The sequence below is a fragment of the Anopheles nili genome, chromosome 3, assembly GCF_943737925.1.
Source record: "Anopheles nili chromosome 3, idAnoNiliSN_F5_01, whole genome shotgun sequence".
In the NCBI taxonomy this organism is placed as follows: domain Eukaryota; kingdom Metazoa; phylum Arthropoda; class Insecta; order Diptera; family Culicidae; genus Anopheles; species Anopheles nili.
In genome coordinates this window covers 53,379,457-53,401,216 of record NC_071292.1, presented here as the reverse complement: position 1 = coordinate 53,401,216, position 21,760 = coordinate 53,379,457, and the positions used below count along the sequence as shown (strand labels likewise).

General features: G+C 46.6%; 1 protein-coding gene across 1 annotated transcript; it reads left to right on the top strand.

Moving 5' to 3' along the window:
• The first annotated feature begins 1,358 nt into the window (after nt 1-1,358).
• Nucleotides 1,359-16,756, top strand: LOC128725494 (uncharacterized). The gene is made up of 3 exons (XM_053819246.1): nt 1,359-1,657; nt 15,856-16,340; nt 16,419-16,756. Exons 1-3 carry the CDS (start codon nt 1,359-1,361, stop codon nt 16,754-16,756), a joined length of 1,122 nt encoding a protein of 373 aa, XP_053675221.1.
• Nucleotides 16,757-21,760: the final 5,004 nt, after the last annotated feature.

Here is a 21,760-nt window from a genome sequence, read left to right as displayed (position 1 = left end):
AACATAAAACTCTTAATCAGCACCATTTTCCAGCGTGCTTTCCACGCGGGTGTGGAAATTCGAGCGCATTACGAGCTCGTGCGGATTAGTGGCTGTGCGGCAAAGTTTATGGACCACTTGTTACCGAGATTCAATCGCAAATCTCTCCACGTTCACCCCATCGCCAGCGGAAGGTGAAGGGGATGTGAAATAAAACAAACCGAATCCAACTGCCACCCAGTTGTTGCGTAAACGGCAGCTCAGATCGTAGCCAGGGTCGGGAAACCACGCCAGACACGCGACGGGTGACAATCGTCGAACGGTCGAAGGAAGTCGAAAAAACAACAACCCATCCCCGCCGGCAACTGCGCGAACGCTCGATAATCTTGAATCGGATCTTTACTGCTGGGAATGCGTGAGCCCTTCCACGAGGAACGCCAGCGTTTGTAGGGGCGACTGCAGAACGTGCTCTGGCGTGCGATGGTAATGTCAATTTCGTTCCGCAGCACAAATCTGCCCAGTCACACAAATCTGCCGCAAACAAAGCAGCAAAAACCGATCCAAGCAGGCTGGGAAAGGCACGCGATACGCAACGAGCGATGATTGTTTTTCCCTCGGCCAATGTACGTCACACGGATGGCGCGTTGTTATTGAAACTGTCGCACGAAAAGTGAAACCAAGTAGGCCACCAGCATCGGCCAGCCTGGTGGGGGAAATGTGAGTTTTCTGTTTTATTTTCTCGTTCGTTTACTGTGGCCTACTGCGAGACCAAAAAAAAAACACCAGCACCGAGATCTGTGAGCATTAACCGCCCGATGGCAGTCGGCATCTGACCCAACCACGCGCCACAACGCGAACCCAAGCGAATCGAAGCGATCGTTTTACGTGACCATTGCAGCGCAACAAACACGCCAGGAACGCGAGCAGGAGTGAGTGATAAAAATAAATACACTCCCCGTATGACAACGCACCGTGCGACAAACTACCGTGCGCCTCCATCTGCCGTTACGCTTGAGCGCGGGTGGGATTAAACCCCCCCCCACACCCAGCGAGCGTTGGTTCGTAAAAACAATTTACCGTTTTATTACCACCGCGCGACCCCGCGTGTGGATGTGATTGCGTTGTATTTTTGTCGTTATATTTAATTACGCTTTGCGAGTGTGCTCGTGTACGCGTGTGGGTGCCGGCAAGTGATCACATAAAGTCCCGTACAACGAGTGGGAAAATTATCCTTCACCCAACCCCGCAAAGGGTGGCCTTGCGCGTTGTGTTTGCGAGTGAAACCTGTGCTGTGTCGCGTACGCGTTGTACTGATTGGAGCCCGGTATTGGTGTGAAACCCGCAGCAGAAAAGCAATCAAAATTGCACGCAAACTCATCATGGCCTTACAGAAGAAGTTTTCCAGCAACGACATGGAGTTGATATCGATCAACCGCGCGAACAACAACGGCGGTGGTAGTGGTCCCCCGAGTGCGACCGATCCGAACGGTAATGGGCTGGCCAGCATCATGAGTGCTGGTGCGTCAGGATCCGGCGGTGGTGGTGGTGGTGGTGGGAGCCACAACAATAGCGTGAAAATGCCCTCCAAGAAGATCCAGTTCAGCAACCCCGAGTTCAGCATCACGCCCATTGAAACGCTTCCTGGCAGCACGGTCCGACCGGCACCGAGTCGTCGAAGGTAAGCCACAGACCGCTTGTCCCGTGGGAGGAAAAGCGGAACTGCGACAATTAAATGGGGGCCTGTAATTGCTTTCTAAACGGCAATCGGGCCTCGATAAACTTCAACCGGCCGTCGCACGCGTGCGATTAGCATCCGTTTCTCGATGGCCGATCCCCTGGGGAAGGTAGACGGCTGCTGTATCGGGAGGATGAGGTCCTGCGACGAGTCTGGTGCGTTGGTGGACTCGCTCCGAGGAAGGTACGGTCGAAGATTAATTGGCTGTATCGAGGCTTTTCGCTTGCTGTTCTCGTTTTATCGAGATGAAATTCTAGGGACAGGGAAAATTACGATGCGACATGGCTGTTTGCGGGAAATTGAATAAAAAAGATTTATCAAGCTGCAGGGGAGGTTCGGTAAATGGGCTTCGTAATAAAGGTTCTTAACAGTTTAAGCTACATACGTCGGGAAAGGACATTCAATGGCTCTCTGCCGCTGCAATATTGGATGATTTAAGGCATTGTCGTGGTGCAGAGTACACAATATTTGAAGGTACTGTTCATATCAACCGTAATGGACCTGAACAGCACCGCCGCAACAGCTGTGCGAACAGACGTGCAATTAAATAAGAAAAAGCCAAAATAAAAGGACGATTAAATCCTTCATCACAAACGTACGAATCACGTTCCCATCTCGGGGAGCAAAACGAGCAACATAAGCTCGACCACGACGACGACGATGACACCGTCGGTACGTTACGTAAAGACCTAACCACTCGACTAAGGTGGAAAAAGCTCAACCCACCCGTTAGTGTGCTCTCGGCCCATCTTGCCAACCGCAAATGTTGCCAACCGCAGCAGGAGTTGTACTCAAAATTAAGACACCTCGTAAACAGGAGCGCGAGCGTGCCGTCGTGACCGTCGAAGGCCGTGTTGACTTTAAGCAAACTAACCCCCGTTTCGCCGAAAGGCCGCACTCCCAGAACTAAAGCCAACGCTAAAGCACTAAAGCACAAAAGGATGTAAATAATGCTCCGGGTTGGCTTTTGGGGGGGCTGTGGTGGTTTGAAAGCCCAGCCAGTTCTCCCGCAACGGTCCTTTGATGGGTGTTTCAGTGACAATTTTCACTGCTCGGAGTTTTTCCCAACATCCACACGTGTCCACGACCCAGAACACCACAATCCGGGTCAGCGTATATCCTTCGCAAAAGCGCCTGCAAGATATGCAACCGATGGTATCGCGCGCACCAACCATTCGCCTTGCCGGAGGTTTTGTATGTTTTTTTTTTCGCCTCTTTGCCACCTGTACGAAGCCAGCGCGCTAACCATAACCGCCCATCGGTGCACGACGTTTCAGGGCACGTGGAAAACTTACCATGGCTCCGGCCATAACGAGTTCCGAACTCCCGTTGGATCCCGCGATTCCACCTGGGACGAGATGCTCGTTTTTCCTTCGTTTTTCTCACTCATTGCCACGTTCGTGTTGCTTCTGCTGGCTACCATAAATTGTTGGAGCACTACTACTCTGCAAAACCCCAACCCTCACAGCCGGGGATGGATTCGCTTTTTGCGTTTTTTGCACGATCCTCACGATTGCACTTTCTTCGGTGTGGTGTGGCATCGAACCATTCCGTTCCGTGCCGTTGGAATGGAAAATGCAATGGTTTATTGCGCCCGGACGAAGGCGAAGGTCGACCGCCGATCGTCTTGGCCGCGCGTTTTCTTGACCTAATTTAGCAAAGAGCACGGAATCGAAAGGAATGGGGGCGTTTTTTTCCCCCACCACCACCCATTGGGAGTATTCGGACTCGCATGGGAGATGGTTTTGCACCAACACGCCATAGCGAAGAAAATGCCAACACGGGAAAGCCATTCCGATGGAATTGTGTAACATATCAATCTGATAATGTCGCTGCAAGGAAGTCAACGAGGGAGCCGGGTATCGGAGCAGCGAACGAGCCGGCGAGTGTAAATTCCTTTTTCTCCCGCTGATTGGGTGATAAATATTCAATGGCGCTCGTGTGTTGGTCGGGCATATAGCGCGGAATGAAGCTACGGAAAAAAAAGGAAAATGTTGCAATCCACCGGCATAGAGCAGCCCGGGGAGAAGAAGAAGAAGAAAAATCCTTGTACCACACCCCGAGCTCGAGGAGCCGATATTTTCTCTTCAGCATGGTTGAATCGCAATCCAATTTCATATTTGCATTGATATCGCGATTCTCCTTTGAGCGCATTGGGTGGCATTTTATTATCTTAGATGCGGGTGGTTATTTCATGAGATGGCGCTTAGGTTGAGCATTCACGCTCAAATTGTTAATTTATCGTCGAGGCGATGAAACGATGTAACCGGCGGAAATTGGTACATTATGATGAAAAATCCACTCGACTACGAGCAGTATTAAAGTGAGAGAGGTCGTTCCATCCAACGCAGAAGTGGTTTTAAAGTCCTTGAAAGGATATTCCATCTCGTTGATGCCATTCACCTACTACAAATGAAGTTAAACTTTGATGGAGCGCTATACTCGCCTTACACTGAACCACTATCGCTATAATAATGGGCTCGTAAACAGTTCGTACAGCGTGGTACTAATTGCCCTAGCTCGCACCAGAAGAAGGTCCTCGCTAAGTAAAGGTTATTTTAGTTTATATTTTAACTGCTAGGTCATCTCACCTCTCGTTTATGGTGGCTGTAAAGAGGCAGTAAACTGTTCCACCAAGTTAAACTACTGGTGCAACAGGTGAAAATTGGTTGCTCTATGACACGAATACACGGGAGACGTGTGGTCCACTTTTTCATGCTCATTTATGAAGGTTTTATACGTTCCTATATAAAAGACGAGCTAGTCATTGTATTGATAAAGCTATCCATCTATAGACCAAGCTAAACTGTAGCTGTACTCATACCTAGCGAAACCCTTGAAACTGTATGTCACAGTTGTACGTTATGGGCTTCTAAAAGCATTAATGGCATATTAGACTGAGAGCACTAAATTATCTTTTCCCTTGTCGGTAGCGGTTCTCTTCCGAGCCTACAAGCATACAAACCCCCACCACAAAAAAAACGGCGCATCTCTGGTGTGATAAATGTTTTTTGCGCATTTTATGCCAACCGACGAACTTCCAGTGGCATAATTTCGCAGTGCCCCGGGGCCGTCGTTTCGTCCGGAAAAATGGCGCACCGGAGCTTACCGGCCGCACAGCCTCTACAGCTACAATGACGGCCCGCACCGTCGGCACTGGAGGCATTAAATTTTTAAAACAATACCACTAAAATCAACACCGTTTAAAAGTTTGCCGCTTTTCTCTAGCCCTTTGGCGCATACGTAGGAGCTCGGGAAATGGTTCTGAATAGGAACAAAAAAAAGTACATGCCCACTTGGAAAACTTTACGAAATCCCTTAAAACATTTGGCACTGACCGAGAGGGGTGCAAGCGAACAAGGAAAAAAATAAAAAAAGATAGATTATTTCAGCGTCAAAGGGAAAATGTACTTGCTTTTATGTCCTTGCCGCTCTTTCCTCATCGGCTTTCAACCGGTTGCTCCGAGGGTTGCCCGTTTACTGGAATGTGTGAGTAGAAGGAAAAGTTTTGGCTAAATGAATTGGATTTTTTATACGGGTACGCTCTATATCTCTCTTTCGCGCAAAATGTCAAGGTTAGCACTAGTTCCCTTCCCCAAACGATCGGTAGAAGATTATACCGAGCAATTTTATCTTGAAAATATAAAAAAAAATTCTCATTTCAAATTAACTTTTTCCCTGCATGTTCTTATTCTTGATCGTTTACAAAGCTGCTTATGGAGCTGTTGAAAAGGGATTTTTATCCTTAGTAAATTCAATCAACCTAACATAGTTAGGAAAAAGAAGTTCCATAAACGTTCTCTTTCTTTCATCACAAACAAAATGATTAAATTTAACCGACTCGATAAAAATAGCACAATCGGTCGGTGTTAATAATCGCACACGTGGTGGAGATCCAAAATAAACGAGTGATTATATCAAATTCAGGCAATAATGAAGCAGGATCTTTACTTGGAAGCTTACCGGTGGGCTCTATTACGGGGAGAAACCACGCTATTAAAGGGAATTACCCGTTGTGGTCAGAAAACCGCCCGAAACCACTCCGGAGGGACTTGCGTCATCAAAAAACAAAATATCTCCACCAGAATTAATCATGAACTCTTCTCGCTCTCAAAGAGCAGAACGATCGCACAAACCAGCCTTACGGTCGACGGTGACGCACGATAGAGATCTCGTCGCGTTCCATCTCGACCCTTTGGGTCAAAATGAGGGTAGCCAGCGGTAATTGGGCTTGATAAAGTACCTATCGGTCACGAGCCCCGGAGTCCTCGGGTATTCTGGATGCCGGCACTGTAAGGGCAGAAAATGTAAACCAGTCCGAAACTTAAGCATGATGAACTGGAGCTTAAACGTGAACCTAATGAAGTGTTGAGCAACCGAACGCCGCACACCACATGGGCAGTATATCACCGTATCCACCGTATTCGAGATAGATTGGGGCATCAGCAGAGCCTCATGTTACTGAAAGGCCATCAATGGGTCGAGAAGTTTCTCACCATCAACTGATAGCGCCTTGTGGTCAAGGAATGAGTTTCGCACACCTCAAAGATTGGTAAACGAATCGATAGTCGACAATCTAGCTCCTAGGATATAAATTGCTTGAAGGTATCCTTCGTCTGGCTCAACTAATCGCCATGTTCCAATTGAACACCGTCGCCCCAGTGTTCATATCGGTGGCATTATTATTTCCAACTTAATACCATAATGAAACGCGACACCCTCACACCTGGATGAATGGAAACGTTCCACGAAACCCACCTGACGAATTGGCTCGCTCAAGTAACAATGCACAGTGGGCACTCCCATACAAATACCGGGATAAAAGTCTAGCGCCATTATTTACTGGAAACGATACATTATCAGTTTGGAATAATTTTCTTACATTTTTTTTTATTGTAGTGACGGCCTGACCGTTAAACTGCGTTATTCATAATACAAAATACAATACATAATATAAAATTCATTCCACAGTTAACAATTTCGAATTTTTGAATTCCAAAACTCCAATTTTACAAATTCCATGGCTGGTGGGCATATCCTCCCATAAACCGTATGGATTGCACTTTATCTCGGGCGGGCAAGGTTAGTTTATCTATGCAATTCTGCTGGACCTATGCTATTCCTCTCTCCTTCAGAGGACGCTTTCGAATTGCTGGCCTTGTTGTTCAGACAGTTTGATTTTTTCGGCCCCCTGTCCTGGATTGGAAAATTTGAAGGTATTTAGGATATAGGGAGAAAGGAAGTCAGGTGCAAACCGATGAATTGCTCTTAAAAAGCTGACGAATAGAGATCTTCTTTAGCCTTGGAATAGCCTCAATTGCGCCCAATAAAGCTGAAGGTGCGATCGACATTGAGGCCGTAGAACTAAGGTCTGGTGGAAAATTTAGGAATGATTGAGTAAAAGTACCTGCCTAACTCGTCTGTGTCCCACAGGGTCTGCCATCGTGCCATGCAGATATCCCTCTGAACCCGCAAATATTCGTGGGGTAGGATCGAACTGCTAAAAAAGACCTGCATCCTTTTAGCCAAAAGATCTGCATTTTCAATGCCGGAAAATTCGATCCTTTCAGCTAAATAATCGATGTTATTACTTGGTACTGTAAAAATCCTTTCCAAAAACTAATGAATTAGCACGCAGATCATATAAAAATTTTGCAATGAGCCACCGCTATTCATATGAAAATACCACGTGACGCACCCTGCTCGCTTAATCGAGAGGATTTCAGCGACGGATTTTGAACGCCAAAACCGACAAATTTCAATTCACTAGTAACGAGAGATCATGCGTCGAGGAGGTTGCATGTACCAGCTGGAATATCGCTAATGGATTTCCCCTCCAAATGTTATCGGTACATATCGTCGATCTTTCTGGCGCACGATAATCAGCATCCCATCTCGTTTGCTCTCGTTTACTATCGATCGGATTATTCTACGCACACTGAAGGATCTTTTTGAGTGTCGTATCTTGCCGGTCATAATTCGGTCGCAGTATTTTGCCGGTAAAAATATACAAATACAAATCAAAACAGCAAACGGTGTGCGATAAATTTCTGTTATCTAAACCACTGCTGCTATGTTTTGTATCATAAGAGGATTTAATGTTGGCCGGCAGACAATTTATTATGTCCGACGATAAACTGCGACCGAATTATGACCAGTAAGACCACGCTCCATAACATCCTACAGTGTGCTTAGAATAATCCGATCGATAGCAAACGAGAGCAAACGAGATGGGATGCTGATTATCGTGCGCCAGAAAGATCGACGATATGTACCGATAACATTTGGAGGGGAAATCCATTAGCGATATTCCAGCTGGTACATGCAACCTCCTCGACGCATGATCTCTCGGTACTAGCGAATTGAAATTTGTCGATTTTGGCGTTCAAAATCGGACGCCGAAATCCTCCCGATGAGCAGCGTGCGTTCAAATCGTTCTTGGTGGCTAATCGAATTAATTTTTGTGATATCCACGTGCGCGAAAACCACGCGCAACGACGCCAGATTTGGCTCTGCTGATAAAAAGCGTGTGCCATGGGCTTAAAGATTACTATTTCGGATAACGGAAGCAGCACGTGAGTGCAACAAGGACAAGCTACTATAATTTATACCAGGCGAGCGTAGGTGATTCCTTGCACTATGGAGTGAGGCGTGTTAGCTGGACACCGTGCGTGATAATCCCGCTAGTTTCATATAGTTTTGTGATAAAAACATGCTTAATGATATGGGGAGCGATGGTTTAAATAACAGTAATTTATCACACACCGTTTGCTACTATGTTTTGTATCATAAAAACATTTAATGTACGCATCCATCCAATTTATTATTTACGGCAAAATACTGCAATCGAATTATGACCAGCAAGATACGACACTCAAAAAGATCCTTCAGTGTGCGTAGAATAATCCGATCGATAGCAAACGAGAGCAAACGAGATGGGATGCTGATTATCGTGCGCCAGAAAGATCGACGATATGTACCGATAACATTTGGAGGGGAAATCCATTAGCGATATTCCAGCTGGTACATGCAACCTCCTCGACGCATGATCTCTCGGTACTAGCGAATTGAAATTTGTCGATTTTGGCGTTCAAAATCGGACGCCGAAATCCTCCCGATGAGCAGCGTGCGTTCAAATCGTTCTTGGTGGCTAATCGAATTAATTTTTGTGATATCCACGTGCGCGAAAACCACGCGCAACGACGCCAGATTTGGCTCTGCTGATAAAAAGCGTGTGCCATGGGCTTAAAGATTACTATTTCGGATAACGGAAGCAGCACGTGAGTGCAACAAGGACAAGCTACTATAATTTATACCAGGCGAGCGTAGGTGATTCCTTGCACTATGGAGTGAGGCGTGTTAGCTGGACACCGTGCGTGATAATCCCGCTAGTTTCATATAGTTTTGTGATAAAAACATGCTTAATGATATGGGGAGCGATGGTTTAAATAACAGTAATTTATCACACACCGTTTGCTACTATGTTTTGTATCATAAAAACATTTAATGTACGCATCCATCCAATTTATTATTTACGGCAAAATACTGCAATCGAATTATGACCAGCAAGATACGACACTCAAAAAGATCCTTCAGTGTGCGTAGAATAATCCGATCGATAGCAAACGAGAGCAAACGAGATGGGATGCTGATTATCGTGCGCCAGAAAGATCGACGATATGTACCGATAACATTTGGAGGGGAAATCCATTAGCGATATTCCAGCTGGTACATGCAACCTCCTCGACGCATGATCTCTCGGTACTAGCGAATTGAAATTTGTCGGTTTTGGCGTTCAAAATCCGACGCCGAAATCCTCCCGATGAGCAGCGTGCGTTCAAATCGTTCTTGGTGGCTAATCGAATTAATTTTTGTGATATCCACGTGCGCGAAAACCACGTGCAACGACGCCAGATTTGGCTCTGCTGATAAAAAGCGTGTGCCATGGGCTTAAAGATTACTATTTCGGATAACGGAAGCAGCACGTGAGTGCAACAAGGACAAGCTACTATAATTTATACCAGGCGAGCGTAGGTGATTCCTTGCACTATGGAGTGAGGCGTGTTAGCTGGACACCGTGCGTGATAATCCCGCTAGTTTCATATAGTTTTGTGATAAAAACATGCTTAATGATATGGGGAGCGATGGTTTAAATAACAGTAATTTATCACACACCGTTTGCTACTATGTTTTGTATCATAAAAACATTTAATGTACGCATCCATCCAATTTATTATTTACGGCAAAATACTGCAATCGAATTATGACCAGCAAGATACGACACTCAAAAAGATCCTTCAGTGTGCGTAGAATAATCCGATCGATAGCAAACGAGAGCAAACGAGATGGGATGCTGATTATCGTGCGCCAGAAAGATCGACGATATGTACCGATAACATTTGGAGGGGAAATCCATTAGCGATATTCCAGCTGGTACATGCAACCTCCTCGACGCATGATCTCTCGGTACTAGCGAATTGAAATTTGTCGGTTTTGGCGTTCAAAATCCGACGCCGAAATCCTCCCGATGAGCAGCGTGCGTTCAAATCGTTCTTGGTGGCTAATCGAATTAATTTTTGTGATATCCACGTGCGCGAAAACCACGTGCAACGACGCCAGATTTGGCTCTGCTGATAAAAAGCGTGTGCCATGGGCTTAAAGATTACTATTTCGGATAACGGAAGCAGCACGTGAGTGCAACAAGGACAAGCTACTATAATTTATACCAGGCGAGCGTAGGTGATTCCTTGCACTATGGAGTGAGGCGTGTTAGCTGGACACCGTGCGTGATAATCCCGCTAGTTTCATATAGTTTTGTGATAAAAACATGCTTAATGATATGGGGAGCGATGGTTTAAATAACAGTAATTTATCACACACCGTTTGCTACTATGTTTTGTATCAAAAAGCATTTAATGTACGCATCCACCCAATTTATTATTTACGGCAAAATACTGGGACCGAATTATGACCAGCAAGATACGACACTCAAAAAGATCCTACAGTGTGCGTAGAATAATCCGATCGATAGCAAACGAGAGCAAACGAGATGGGATGCTGATTATCGTGCGCCAGAAAGATCGACGATATGTACCGATAACATTTGGAGGGGAAATACATTAGCGATATTCTAGCTGGTACATGCAACCTCCTCGACGCATGATCTCTTGGTACTAGCGAATTGAAATTTGTCGGTTTTGGCGTTCAAAATCCGACGCCGAAATCCTCCCGATGAGCAGCGTGCGTTCAAATCGTTCTTGGTGGCTAATCGAATTAATTTTTGTGATATCCACGTGCGCGAAAACCACGTGCAACGACGCCAGATTTGGCTCTGCTGATAAAAAGCGTGTGCCATGGGCTTAAAGATTACTATTTCGGATAACGGAAGCAGCACGTGAGTGCAACAAGGACAAGCTACTATAATTTATACCAGGCGAGCGTAGGTGATTCCTTGCACTATGGAGTGAGGCGTGTTAGCTGGACACCGTGCGTGATAATCCCGCTAGTTTCATATAGTTTTGTGATAAAAACATGCTTAATGATATGGGGAGCGATGGTTTAAATAACAGTAATTTATCACACACCGTTTGCTACTATGTTTTGTATCATAAAAACATTTAATGTACGCATCCATCCAATTTATTATTTACGGCAAAATACTGCAATCGAATTATGACCAGCAAGATACGACACTCAAAAAGATCCTTCAGTGTGCGTAGAATAATCCGATCGATAGCAAACGAGAGCAAACGAGATGGGATGCTGATTATCGTGCGCCAGAAAGATCGACGATATGTACCGATAACATTTGGAGGGGAAATCCATTAGCGATATTCCAGCTGGTACATGCAACCTCCTCGACGCATGATCTCTCGGTACTAGCGAATTGAAATTTGTCGGTTTTGGCGTTCAAAATCCGACGCCGAAATCCTCCCGATGAGCAGCGTGCGTTCAAATCGTTCTTGGTGGCTAATCGAATTAATTTTTGTGATATCCACGTGCGCGAAAACCACGTGCAACGACGCCAGATTTGGCTCTGCTGATAAAAAGCGTGTGCCATGGGCTTAAAGATTACTATTTCGGATAACGGAAGCAGCACGTGAGTGCAACAAGGACAAGCTACTATAATTTATACCAGGCGAGCGTAGGTGATTCCTTGCACTATGGAGTGAGGCGTGTTAGCTGGACACCGTGCGTGATAATCCCGCTAGTTTCATATAGTTTTGTGATAAAAACATGCTTAATGATATGGGGAGCGATGGTTTAAATAACAGTAATTTATCACACACCGTTTGCTACTATGTTTTGTATCAAAAAGCATTTAATGTACGCATCCACCCAATTTATTATTTACGGCAAAATACTGGGACCGAATTATGACCAGCAAGATACGACACTCAAAAAGATCCTACAGTGTGCGTAGAATAATCCGATCGATAGCAAACGAGAGCAAACGAGATGGGATGCTGATTATCGTGCGCCAGAAAGATCGACGATATGTACCGATAACATTTGGAGGGGAAATACATTAGCGATATTCTAGCTGGTACATGCAACCTCCTCGACGCATGATCTCTTGGTACTAGCGAATTGAAATTTGTCGGTTTTGGCGTTCAAAATCCGACGCCGAAATCCTCCCGATGAGCAGCGTGCGTTCAAATCGTTCTTGGTGGCTAATCGAATTAATTTTTGTGATATCCACGTGCGCGAAAACCACGCGCAACGACGCCAGATTTGGCTCTGCTGATAAAAAGCGTGTGCCATGGGCTTAAAGATTACTATTTCGGATAACGGAAGCAGCACGTGAGTGCAACAAGGACAAGCTACTATAATTTATACCAGGCGAGCGTAGGTGATTCCTTGCACTATGGAGTGAGGCGTGTTAGCTGGACACCGTGCGTGATAATCCCGCTAGTTTCATATAGTTTTGTGATAAAAACATGCTTAATGATATGGGGAGCGATGGTTTAAATAACAGTAATTTATCACACACCGTTTGCTACTATGTTTTGTATCAAAAAGCATTTAATGTACGCATCCACCCAATTTATTATTTACGGCAAAATACTGGGACCGAATTATGACCAGCAAGATACGACACTCAAAAAGATCCTACAGTGTGCGTAGAATAATCCGATCGATAGCAAACGAGAGCAAACGAGATGGGATGCTGATTATCGTGCGCCAGAAAGATCGACGATATGTACCGATAACATTTGGAGGGGAAATCCATTAGCGATATTCTAGCTGGTACATGCAACCTCCTCGACGCATGATCTCTTGGTACTAGCGAATTGAAATTTGTCGGTTTTGGCGTTCAAAATCCGACGCCGAAATCCTCCCGATGAGCAGCGTGCGTTCAAATCGTTCTTGGTGGCTAATCGAATTAATTTTTGTGATATCCACGTGCGCGAAAACCACGTGCAACGACGCCAGATTTGGCTCTGCTGATAAAAAGCGTGTGCCATGGGCTTAAAGATTACTATTTCGGATAACGGAAGCAGCACGTGAGTGCAACAAGGACAAGCTACTATAATTTGTACCAGGCGAGCGTAGGTGATTCCTTGCACTATGGAGTGAGGCGTGTTAGCTGGACACCGTGCGTGATAATCCCGCTAGTTTCATATAGTTTTGTGATAAAAACATGCTCAATGATATGGGGAGCGATAGTTTAAATAACAGTAATTTATCCCACACCGTTTGCTACTATGTTTTGTATCATAAAAACATTTAATGTACGCATCCATCCAATTTATTATTTACGGCAAAATACTGCAATCGAATTATGACCGGTAAGATACGACACTCAAAAAGATCCTTCAGTGTGCGTAGAATAATCCGATCGATAGCAAACGAGAGCAAACGAGATGGGATGCTGATTATCGTGCGCCAGAAAGATCGACGATATGTACCGATAACATTTGGAGGGGAAATCCATTAGCGATATTCCAGCTGGTACATGCAACCTCCTCGACACATGATCTCTCGTTACTAGTGAATTCAAATTTGGCGATTTTGGCGTTCAAATTCCGTCGCTGAAATCCTCTCGATTAAGCGAGCAGGGTGCGTCACGTGGTATTTTCTATGAATACCGGTGGCTCATTGCAAAATTTTTATATGATCTGCGTGCAAATTCATGAGTTTTTGGAAAGGATTTTTACAGCATCGATTATTTAGCTGAAAGGAATGAATTTCCCGGCAATGGATCTTTTGGCCAAAAATTAAGGTGCCATTTTTAACAGTCCGCCCCCCCCCCAAAATAACCCTGTAGCGCGGTTTAGAAAAGAAATCATTTTCATGTGAGGTGGCGCAAGGTGGCAGCAGATTGTTTTATTAAATCAAAGATAAATTATTGTACTACATCCTGTGCTATGCCATTGCTTGAAAACTATTGAAGCTTTATACAAAAAAACCATCTTTTATAAAAAAAACATGATTTTACATGGTATTTTTCGTACATTTACATTTGTGATAAATTTATTTAATTAAATGACAATAATAACTGAATAACCTATCCAAAATGGTAAAAATGTTGAGTTTCTGATATTTAGTCAAAGAGAAAAAAACGATTAAAGTCAGCTTAAAAAAATTGAAAATTTTTCAATTTTTTCACTCATTTTCGACATTGACAGGCTGTTACTCCGTGAATGTTGGACTTAAGCCCATAATATTTTGTTGTTAACTAAGTTTAACCCTCTAGTTTGAGAATATAACAACAGTTTTTTTTTTAAATCTCAAATTTGTTTTTTGACTTTTATCCCGGCAATTGCCCAACGTGCAATGGCTGGTGTTATTTTGGGAGTGCGATTAGACGCAAACCGCGCACCTAATCAGTATGTAATTTATGTTGATGATAATTCCAACGACTCCAACCTCACGATCGCAACACGGTGGAAGGCTATTTATGTGCACGGACACGAACATTATGCACGCGCGGTTCAGGGCGCGAACGGGCGAAGATTGCGGATAATTTCTTTTCCAAGAAAGTCGCAAGCTGTTGAGAACGCGTGAAGCCGAAAATAAGCCATTAATCACAGAGATAAGAGTACGGACGCGGTGTTTTGAGCTCGCTGCCGTTGAGAAAGCCAACGACAAACGCAATGCCATGCCACTCCTGGTGTAGCTAACCGCCTGAAATGGCACGCAATCCGTTTCCTGGTCAACCTTGCGAACGGATTACCAAACCAACCATCAGGCTATGAGTCCCAGAAGGTCGAAGTTGCGCTTGAACGAACCCAATGATGATCAATTTATAATCCCGTAACCAAGCGGTGTGTCTTACGGAAGACTTCACTGTACCGACTGTACACGATAACTCTCATCACCTGTCATCATGTATGTCATCTCGGACGATATCCATCTTTCCCTGGCGGAGAAGTCTGAAGGAAGCTTTCGAGCTCCGTTGCCGTATCTCCTTCGAGTCTTTTGGAACCTGGAAAGCTACGACGGAAAGTTGGCAGCTGGCACCGGCGCTCATATTTTATTCACTTGCAGGCTCCGATGATTTAATCTGGGCCATAAATTTTGTCCATTGTCCGTTAAACTACGGGCCGGGGCTCGACTGCGTCCTGGTTTCCGACCACCGCGTTCGGGTTCCCGGCTGCCCTTGGTCGATAGCTAAGAGCTATAATATGCCCCACAAGATAGCACACCCCTCTGTGGCGTAGAGGTAGTTGATTTTGTGCAAGGATACTCTCGTTCATCGTTGGCCGGTTTAAAGTTAGAAAACAAACATGGTGCAGTGCCGCTTTGCTGGCGCCGGTCGTCTGGAATGAAACGAAACTCTCGGGAATCGTCCATCGGTCGTTCCTTTCGTTGCTCCTTCGAGACGATGTGGAGCCATTTCTAGCACGTGTACGATACGGGGCAGGATTATGAGTTTGCGATACTGAAAACGAGGTCGAGTGGCATTAATTAGGATGATATATTGCACCGACCAGTTGAGCAGCTCCCTTGACCTTCGAGGTGTCCCATCTGGGTGATCGAGTGATACGAAACGAAACCGAACAGCGAGGACAAACGTTAATTACTCCGAAGCTAGGAGCAGGCATGCTCGAGGGAAATACGTTTTTAAATGAGAAAGTGAATGAAGAAAATTAAAATTTGTTTTTTTTTCTCCTTCGTTTGCTCGTCATCTCCAGGGAGGAAGCGATCGTGATGGCTAATTTGCGGAAGCGCGTGGCAGCATGCGATCTGAACAAAAACGTACGCAAACCGGGCGCAACCAGTGCCGGTGCGAATCTGGACGACATCAGCATCAACGACACTGGTCAGACGCAGGATGCCCTGGACAATCGGCCCCTGCTGCCTAAATCGACCCCAACCGAGCAGCGCAAGGAGCGTCCATCGGCGAAGGCGAACGGTGCTGAGGCTGGTGGCGAGGACTCACCTAAAGTAAAGATCGTAATGGACAAAGAGTTTATCTTCGAATGTCTTTGTTGGCACAACGAGTACCGGATGAGGCATGGCGCTCCTGCGCTCAGTGTTTCAGCTGAGCTATGTGAATATGCGAAGCAGTGGGCGAACCATTTGGCCAGTACGAACGAGTTCTACTATCAGATAGGCGCCAACTATGGTCAGAACATCTTCTGCTGTCCTGCTAACAGTCTGCTGACGGACCTTTCAGGTGAGTTGTTTCCTAAGGCAGCATCAAAAGATCCTGTGGTGGTTCATGTTTTGCTTTCGTTCTCTCTCCCCGAGACAGGTCAGGAAGTGGCCACGTACTGGTACAGCACAAGTCGACGGTACGACTACTTCAAGGAGCCGCACCTGCTGCACACTAACGTCAACACGGGACACTTCTCACAGATGGTGTGGCGCGCCAGTCGATACTTTGGTGTCAGCAAGTCCATCTCAAAGACAGGCAAACTATTCGTAGTGGCGTACTACTACCCAGCCGGTAACGTAATGGGTGAGTTTCGACCGAACGTGCTTCCACCGATCGTGACCGGCGATCAAGAAGGTGGCCAACAGCAGCAACAGCCACACCTGTCACGACCCCCATCGGCCAAGGACCTAGAAAGCATGGGCACTGCCCACTGAGTAAATAAGAAACGGTGTTCCATTATGTAACAGATAACGCACGTCCTGAGCAAAGCGCTAGTCGCGTGGTTGAAGGCGGTCCCGGTGTGGACGCCGTGTCTGCCCGCCGGCTAGAACGAAAAAGCCGCTTCCACGCAGTTTCAACAAACCTTGCCTCGATCTCTAGTGTGATCGATGATGCGATCTTCCTACGACTTGGGACTTCCAACCGATCGGTAGTCTTTCCAACATGCGCCAGCATCTTCCTACATTCAGCTAGGTACTTCCATTTGCCAGCGGTGAGCACCAACACCGTTACTTCAGAAGACGCTTCCAATCGATGCTCCGATCGAAAGTAGTTGTTGCCCGAAAAAAGGACTCCAAATACTTCCAAACACTGGTGTAGCTGCACGCGAACAAGCACCGAGCGATCGGACTGCTCGTAAACCTCGTAGGCAAACCAAACAGGACGCTTGAGCACGCTTTTCCGGTCGACATTTGGGGTGGTGTCCTGTTTGCGTTGGTTAGGTCTCGTAGCCGCATGAGCTGTTCCAGTGAAGGACCACCAACCCGGTAGAATCCACAAGTAGGTGCGAACCCCGCGCTTAGGTACGACACGCGTCGATGTCTAGCTTATGCCACCTTCGGTGATTGAAACCTGGCCTGTTAGGGGTTGGCAACGCACCCTCGCTAGGGTGGTCAATCACGGCTTCCTTTTGCTTGCTGACCCGCTTTCACTGTGCATTAAATATTACGAGAAAGCGATTGGACACCGTTTTGAACCCGAACCGAAACTAACTGAACCGTGAACTGAGAAGTGAACTACGAATACGCCAGTTGGGGGATAAAAGGCAGCCGGCTGGCAGCATGAACGCGTGTGTGTGTGTTTTTGAGTGAGTGTTAGAGCGAACGAGCGTGATAGAGTGTTCATATATTTGCGTAGCGTTTAAGCTTAATCTAGAAGTAACCGGAAGCAAAACTGATACGGGGCAATCCCACCCAAAGCGTGGGTGTGTGTAAAGCAACAACGAAATGATCTAGAAGGTAGAATTTATTACTGCAACGGGAAGAGTGAATGCCGAGCAGAGTGTGTATCTAAGTAGGCCAGGACTTTGCTTTCATGATTCATCATTCATTCTGCGTGCAAGAGGGATAGTCAGCTTACGTGTTTGTAAGCGGAAAATCAATGTCGCCATACGTTTCGGGGTCGCGTTTCATGTTTTGCTACTTTTCACCCCCCTTTCGAAATTAGTGGAATCGAAATCAAAGACGTACCAAAAATGCCAGCAGCGAATCATAACTGACCGGGGGCCCAGGAGCGGGTGCGTCTGAAAATCAAGGTGCCATTAATTATTCGTATAATTAACATAAATTCATTACCTACCATCATCATCATCATCATCATCATCATCGTCGTCATCCTCAGTGGCGACAGCGGGTGCGGGATGACGACGTTAAAGCAACAACAACATAAAAGGGGGCAAACCGCCACCACCGGCAGGTATTTTGACACTCGTAACGTGAGCCCGAGCCTCTTTCAGAGCACGCGCGCGGGTCAACGGCACGTCGAGAGGTTTTTCACAATTTCAACTTTGAACGCTGAACGAACCACCAGGCGCCTCCATTATGCGCGAGCCAAAAGCGACCTTTTTCTCGCCTCTCGGAAACCAACCCCGTTCCAACGCACAACCGCTCCAACTTTTGAAGGTAATTAATATTTTTCCACCACCGATGCCGTGGAGACCGTGCGGAAAAATTTGAATGAATTCCGGCAACGGCGATAGCGGCGCTACCACCTGAAATCATTGGCCCGCGAAGGAGCGCCTGACCGTGGCCGTATCCTCAGAAGAAAAAGTGACGCGAACGAGCAGCATATTTTCGACATGGCGTGACAATTGGTGGTTTTGCCCTTGTCAATCCCGGCCCTTTTCGAGCCAGTGCGGTGAGCCGAAGCCCGGAGACAGCTTGGTTGACGATGTTTATCCACATTTCGACACTTTCCCGCTGATGGATCCAAAGCTCGAACAAGCGCACGGAACGCGTCTATCGCACGCGGTTGGGCTGACAAATTTCGTTCCCATCGCTTCTGACGATAGGGAAAACGGAATGGAAACAGGGCCACGGTTGAATTCACTGTAATTAACCAACTTTTCAGCATAATGAGCTCGCGAAACTGCTACACGGAGCTAATTATTCTCTTTTCGTTTGATTTATGGTGCCTTTTCGCTTACCCCGGGTGTTTGCGTGCGTAATGGATGATATTTTTCTGCATGAAATATTATCCGAGGGCGTTGCCGGTTGCGATTCACGCTGAGGAACCACTCGAATGCTAACAGTATGATCAAATGCCACAACATTTCCCACCTCATTTGAATGGGGTTGCGGATGAAAAGAAGTACCTGTCAAAGAAAAAAAAGCTCCAGGTCCTTTCCAGGTTTCCCAGCCATTTGTTTTGAACGATTCTTTCGCCGCTCCAACGGCGCATATCGAGCGCAAGGTGACTTGGTTAAAATTCAATCAAAGCGGGATTGAAATCCGATCCATAGGATAGAGCAAAATGGGCCTGCATTTCCCGTCGGTTTTCCATTCTTTCCCTGTGAATCGGGTATCAGATGAATTTAAATTTATTTCGCTCACGTTTTAAAAGCCCCAACAGTCGTCACCACCACGTCTTTTGCCATGAGCTCAGCTTCAACAACGAGGGTTGAGGTCGACCCCGGGAATGCGGGCAAATCCCGGATTGGATCAGCACTAATTCCGCTAGCGGTTGGTGGTGGGCGCGCAGAACCAAACCGACGAACGAGTGCTCGATTTTCCGCACTGATTCTGCTGCTAGTGCCAGGTGCAGGTGCAGCATCGGCTCAGCCATCCGTGACGGATAGAAGGGAAATTGATTTTGCATAAACCCTTCCGTTTCTTTGCGCGTTTGTTCTCCCTCCGAGAGGTGTGTGGGTGCGTTGTTTGAACCACTTTTGCTGCTTTGTTCAACTGAAAAAAAAACCCACCCACTAGTTTCAAGTGCTCGGGGCAAATCGAGTGAAATGTTATGACTGCTGCTACTGCTGCTGGCCCTTGGGAAGGCCAGTGTCGCCGTTGATGTGCATTTTATCATCACCATCAGCACGATCATTGACGATAGGATTCTATTTATTCGCCTCGAGGACCTCATGGCCCGTGTTCGTTCGCTCCCTTTTTTTCCGATACATTCGGGATATGCACGTACGCCATCGATCGGAAGCTTGTTCGCCCTTCAAAAAGCTCCACCGCCGGTTTCGTACGGTGCTGCTGCCAAGGCGCACAATAAACTTTTATGCTCCCTCAAAATTGTCCCATTTTCCCGTCCGTCCTTCCACTAGGGGTTGTTTCTCCTGTTCCCAGCCATCACGGCGAGACGAACGACAATGGGGAGCTTGCAGTTGACGACAATTGCATCCTTTCGCTGGAGGCAGCCACGCGCTATCGGAAAGCCGTCCATTTTTACTATGGCAACCGGCGTGGTGTTCTTTCCCACTACCACGCCAGGGCCGCGCCATTGTGCTATTGTTCCGCACATGTTGGCACTGTTACCGCACCGGGAACCCGCGATTGGGCGATGCATCCTTCCGTTCCATCCTCACTCCTTTCTCCAGCGGGAACAATTGGAGCGAGAAAATGGAAAACGGTCGATTAATTGCTTTTGCTGCGCTCGGTTCGCGTCATGGCGCAGTTGCCTTGTGCCGTGTGCCCATGTCAAGTGGAGAATTGCTCCCGTTAGCCCGCGGACGTGTGGCAGAATGACAAAGTGTCACACAAATAATTAGATTTAAATTATGTATGCCACTTTGCTGTGTCGTCCGGTTCGGTGGTGGTTAAACGTCGCCAGTGCAGCGTGAAAAGGTTTTTTTTTCTATGTTTATTTTCCGCTTGCACCTAAATCAATTACTCGCCCCAGAAACAGCGGTACAATTTATCAATCCTGCCGTGGCTGAAAATGCCTGCTGCACAATTACAAACCACACGTTTTACCGATGCATCCATTCCTGTTCCGTGTGTCAGGTTCTGTTTTTTTTCATCTGATTAAAACAAGCTTGTTTGTTTGCCGTGACCGGGCACAACACGCTTGTTGAGTCAGCGATTGTGCACCGATGCGGCTGCCATTGGATCGATCGATTGCAATTAAATTGGCCTCGTGTTGCCGTCCTGATGCGATCGGACGCTGACAGCCGAATGGCAGCAGCGGCATCCCTTCCAATGTGCACTTTCCCATTCGTTAACGTTGGCAACGCAAAGGACGATCAAGTTTTGTGGTCACCGTGCGGAACACCAGGCGCCTCCATCGGTTGAAATTGCTTCCAAATTACTTTCATTCCGCTTGCGGGTTTGTTTGCGTTTTTTTTTTTTTCACTTGTGTTCCACAACCAGGAGAACAGTAAAGGCCAGATCCAAACACAACGAAACGGCACGCGGGTAATAATTCGCAATGGCTTTTCCAGCAAAACCCGGGCCCCGTTTCGGTTCCATGCGCCGAAATCACTCGCACTCGCGCGAAGGATTCCAGCACGCTTGCGACCCCACAAAGATCCCCACAACAAACGCGGGGAAAATTAAATTAAATACCACGAGCGGATGCAGCGTTGGCAGCAGTGGAAAGTTGGTCGTTCGCAGTGCGTAAGTAACGGACCAGACACGCTGAACCGTGTCCGTCGTCGCCGAACTCGCGTTCTCGCTCGCAGAAGGGCCAAAAGGACACAGAGTGGCCGGCCATGAAAACCAGTGGAAGTGCGATTAAGCATACACTTTCACGACCAACGGGGCCACATCGAGGGTGGACATAAATAGTAAGCCAAAAAACACCGCCCTAGCGGTCTGGTTCGTGCGGTCTAGCTTGGACAAATCCCCGGAGGTAAGCCGTTAAGCCCGAAAGCGCCCAGTCAAATTGATTTGGTAATTTCATTCATCACATCCGGTCGTGTCTAATTTCACTGAAATGAAAATTATAATTTTCGAACCCCTTTTTCTTGTGCTGGACCACGAGAAGCAATTAAC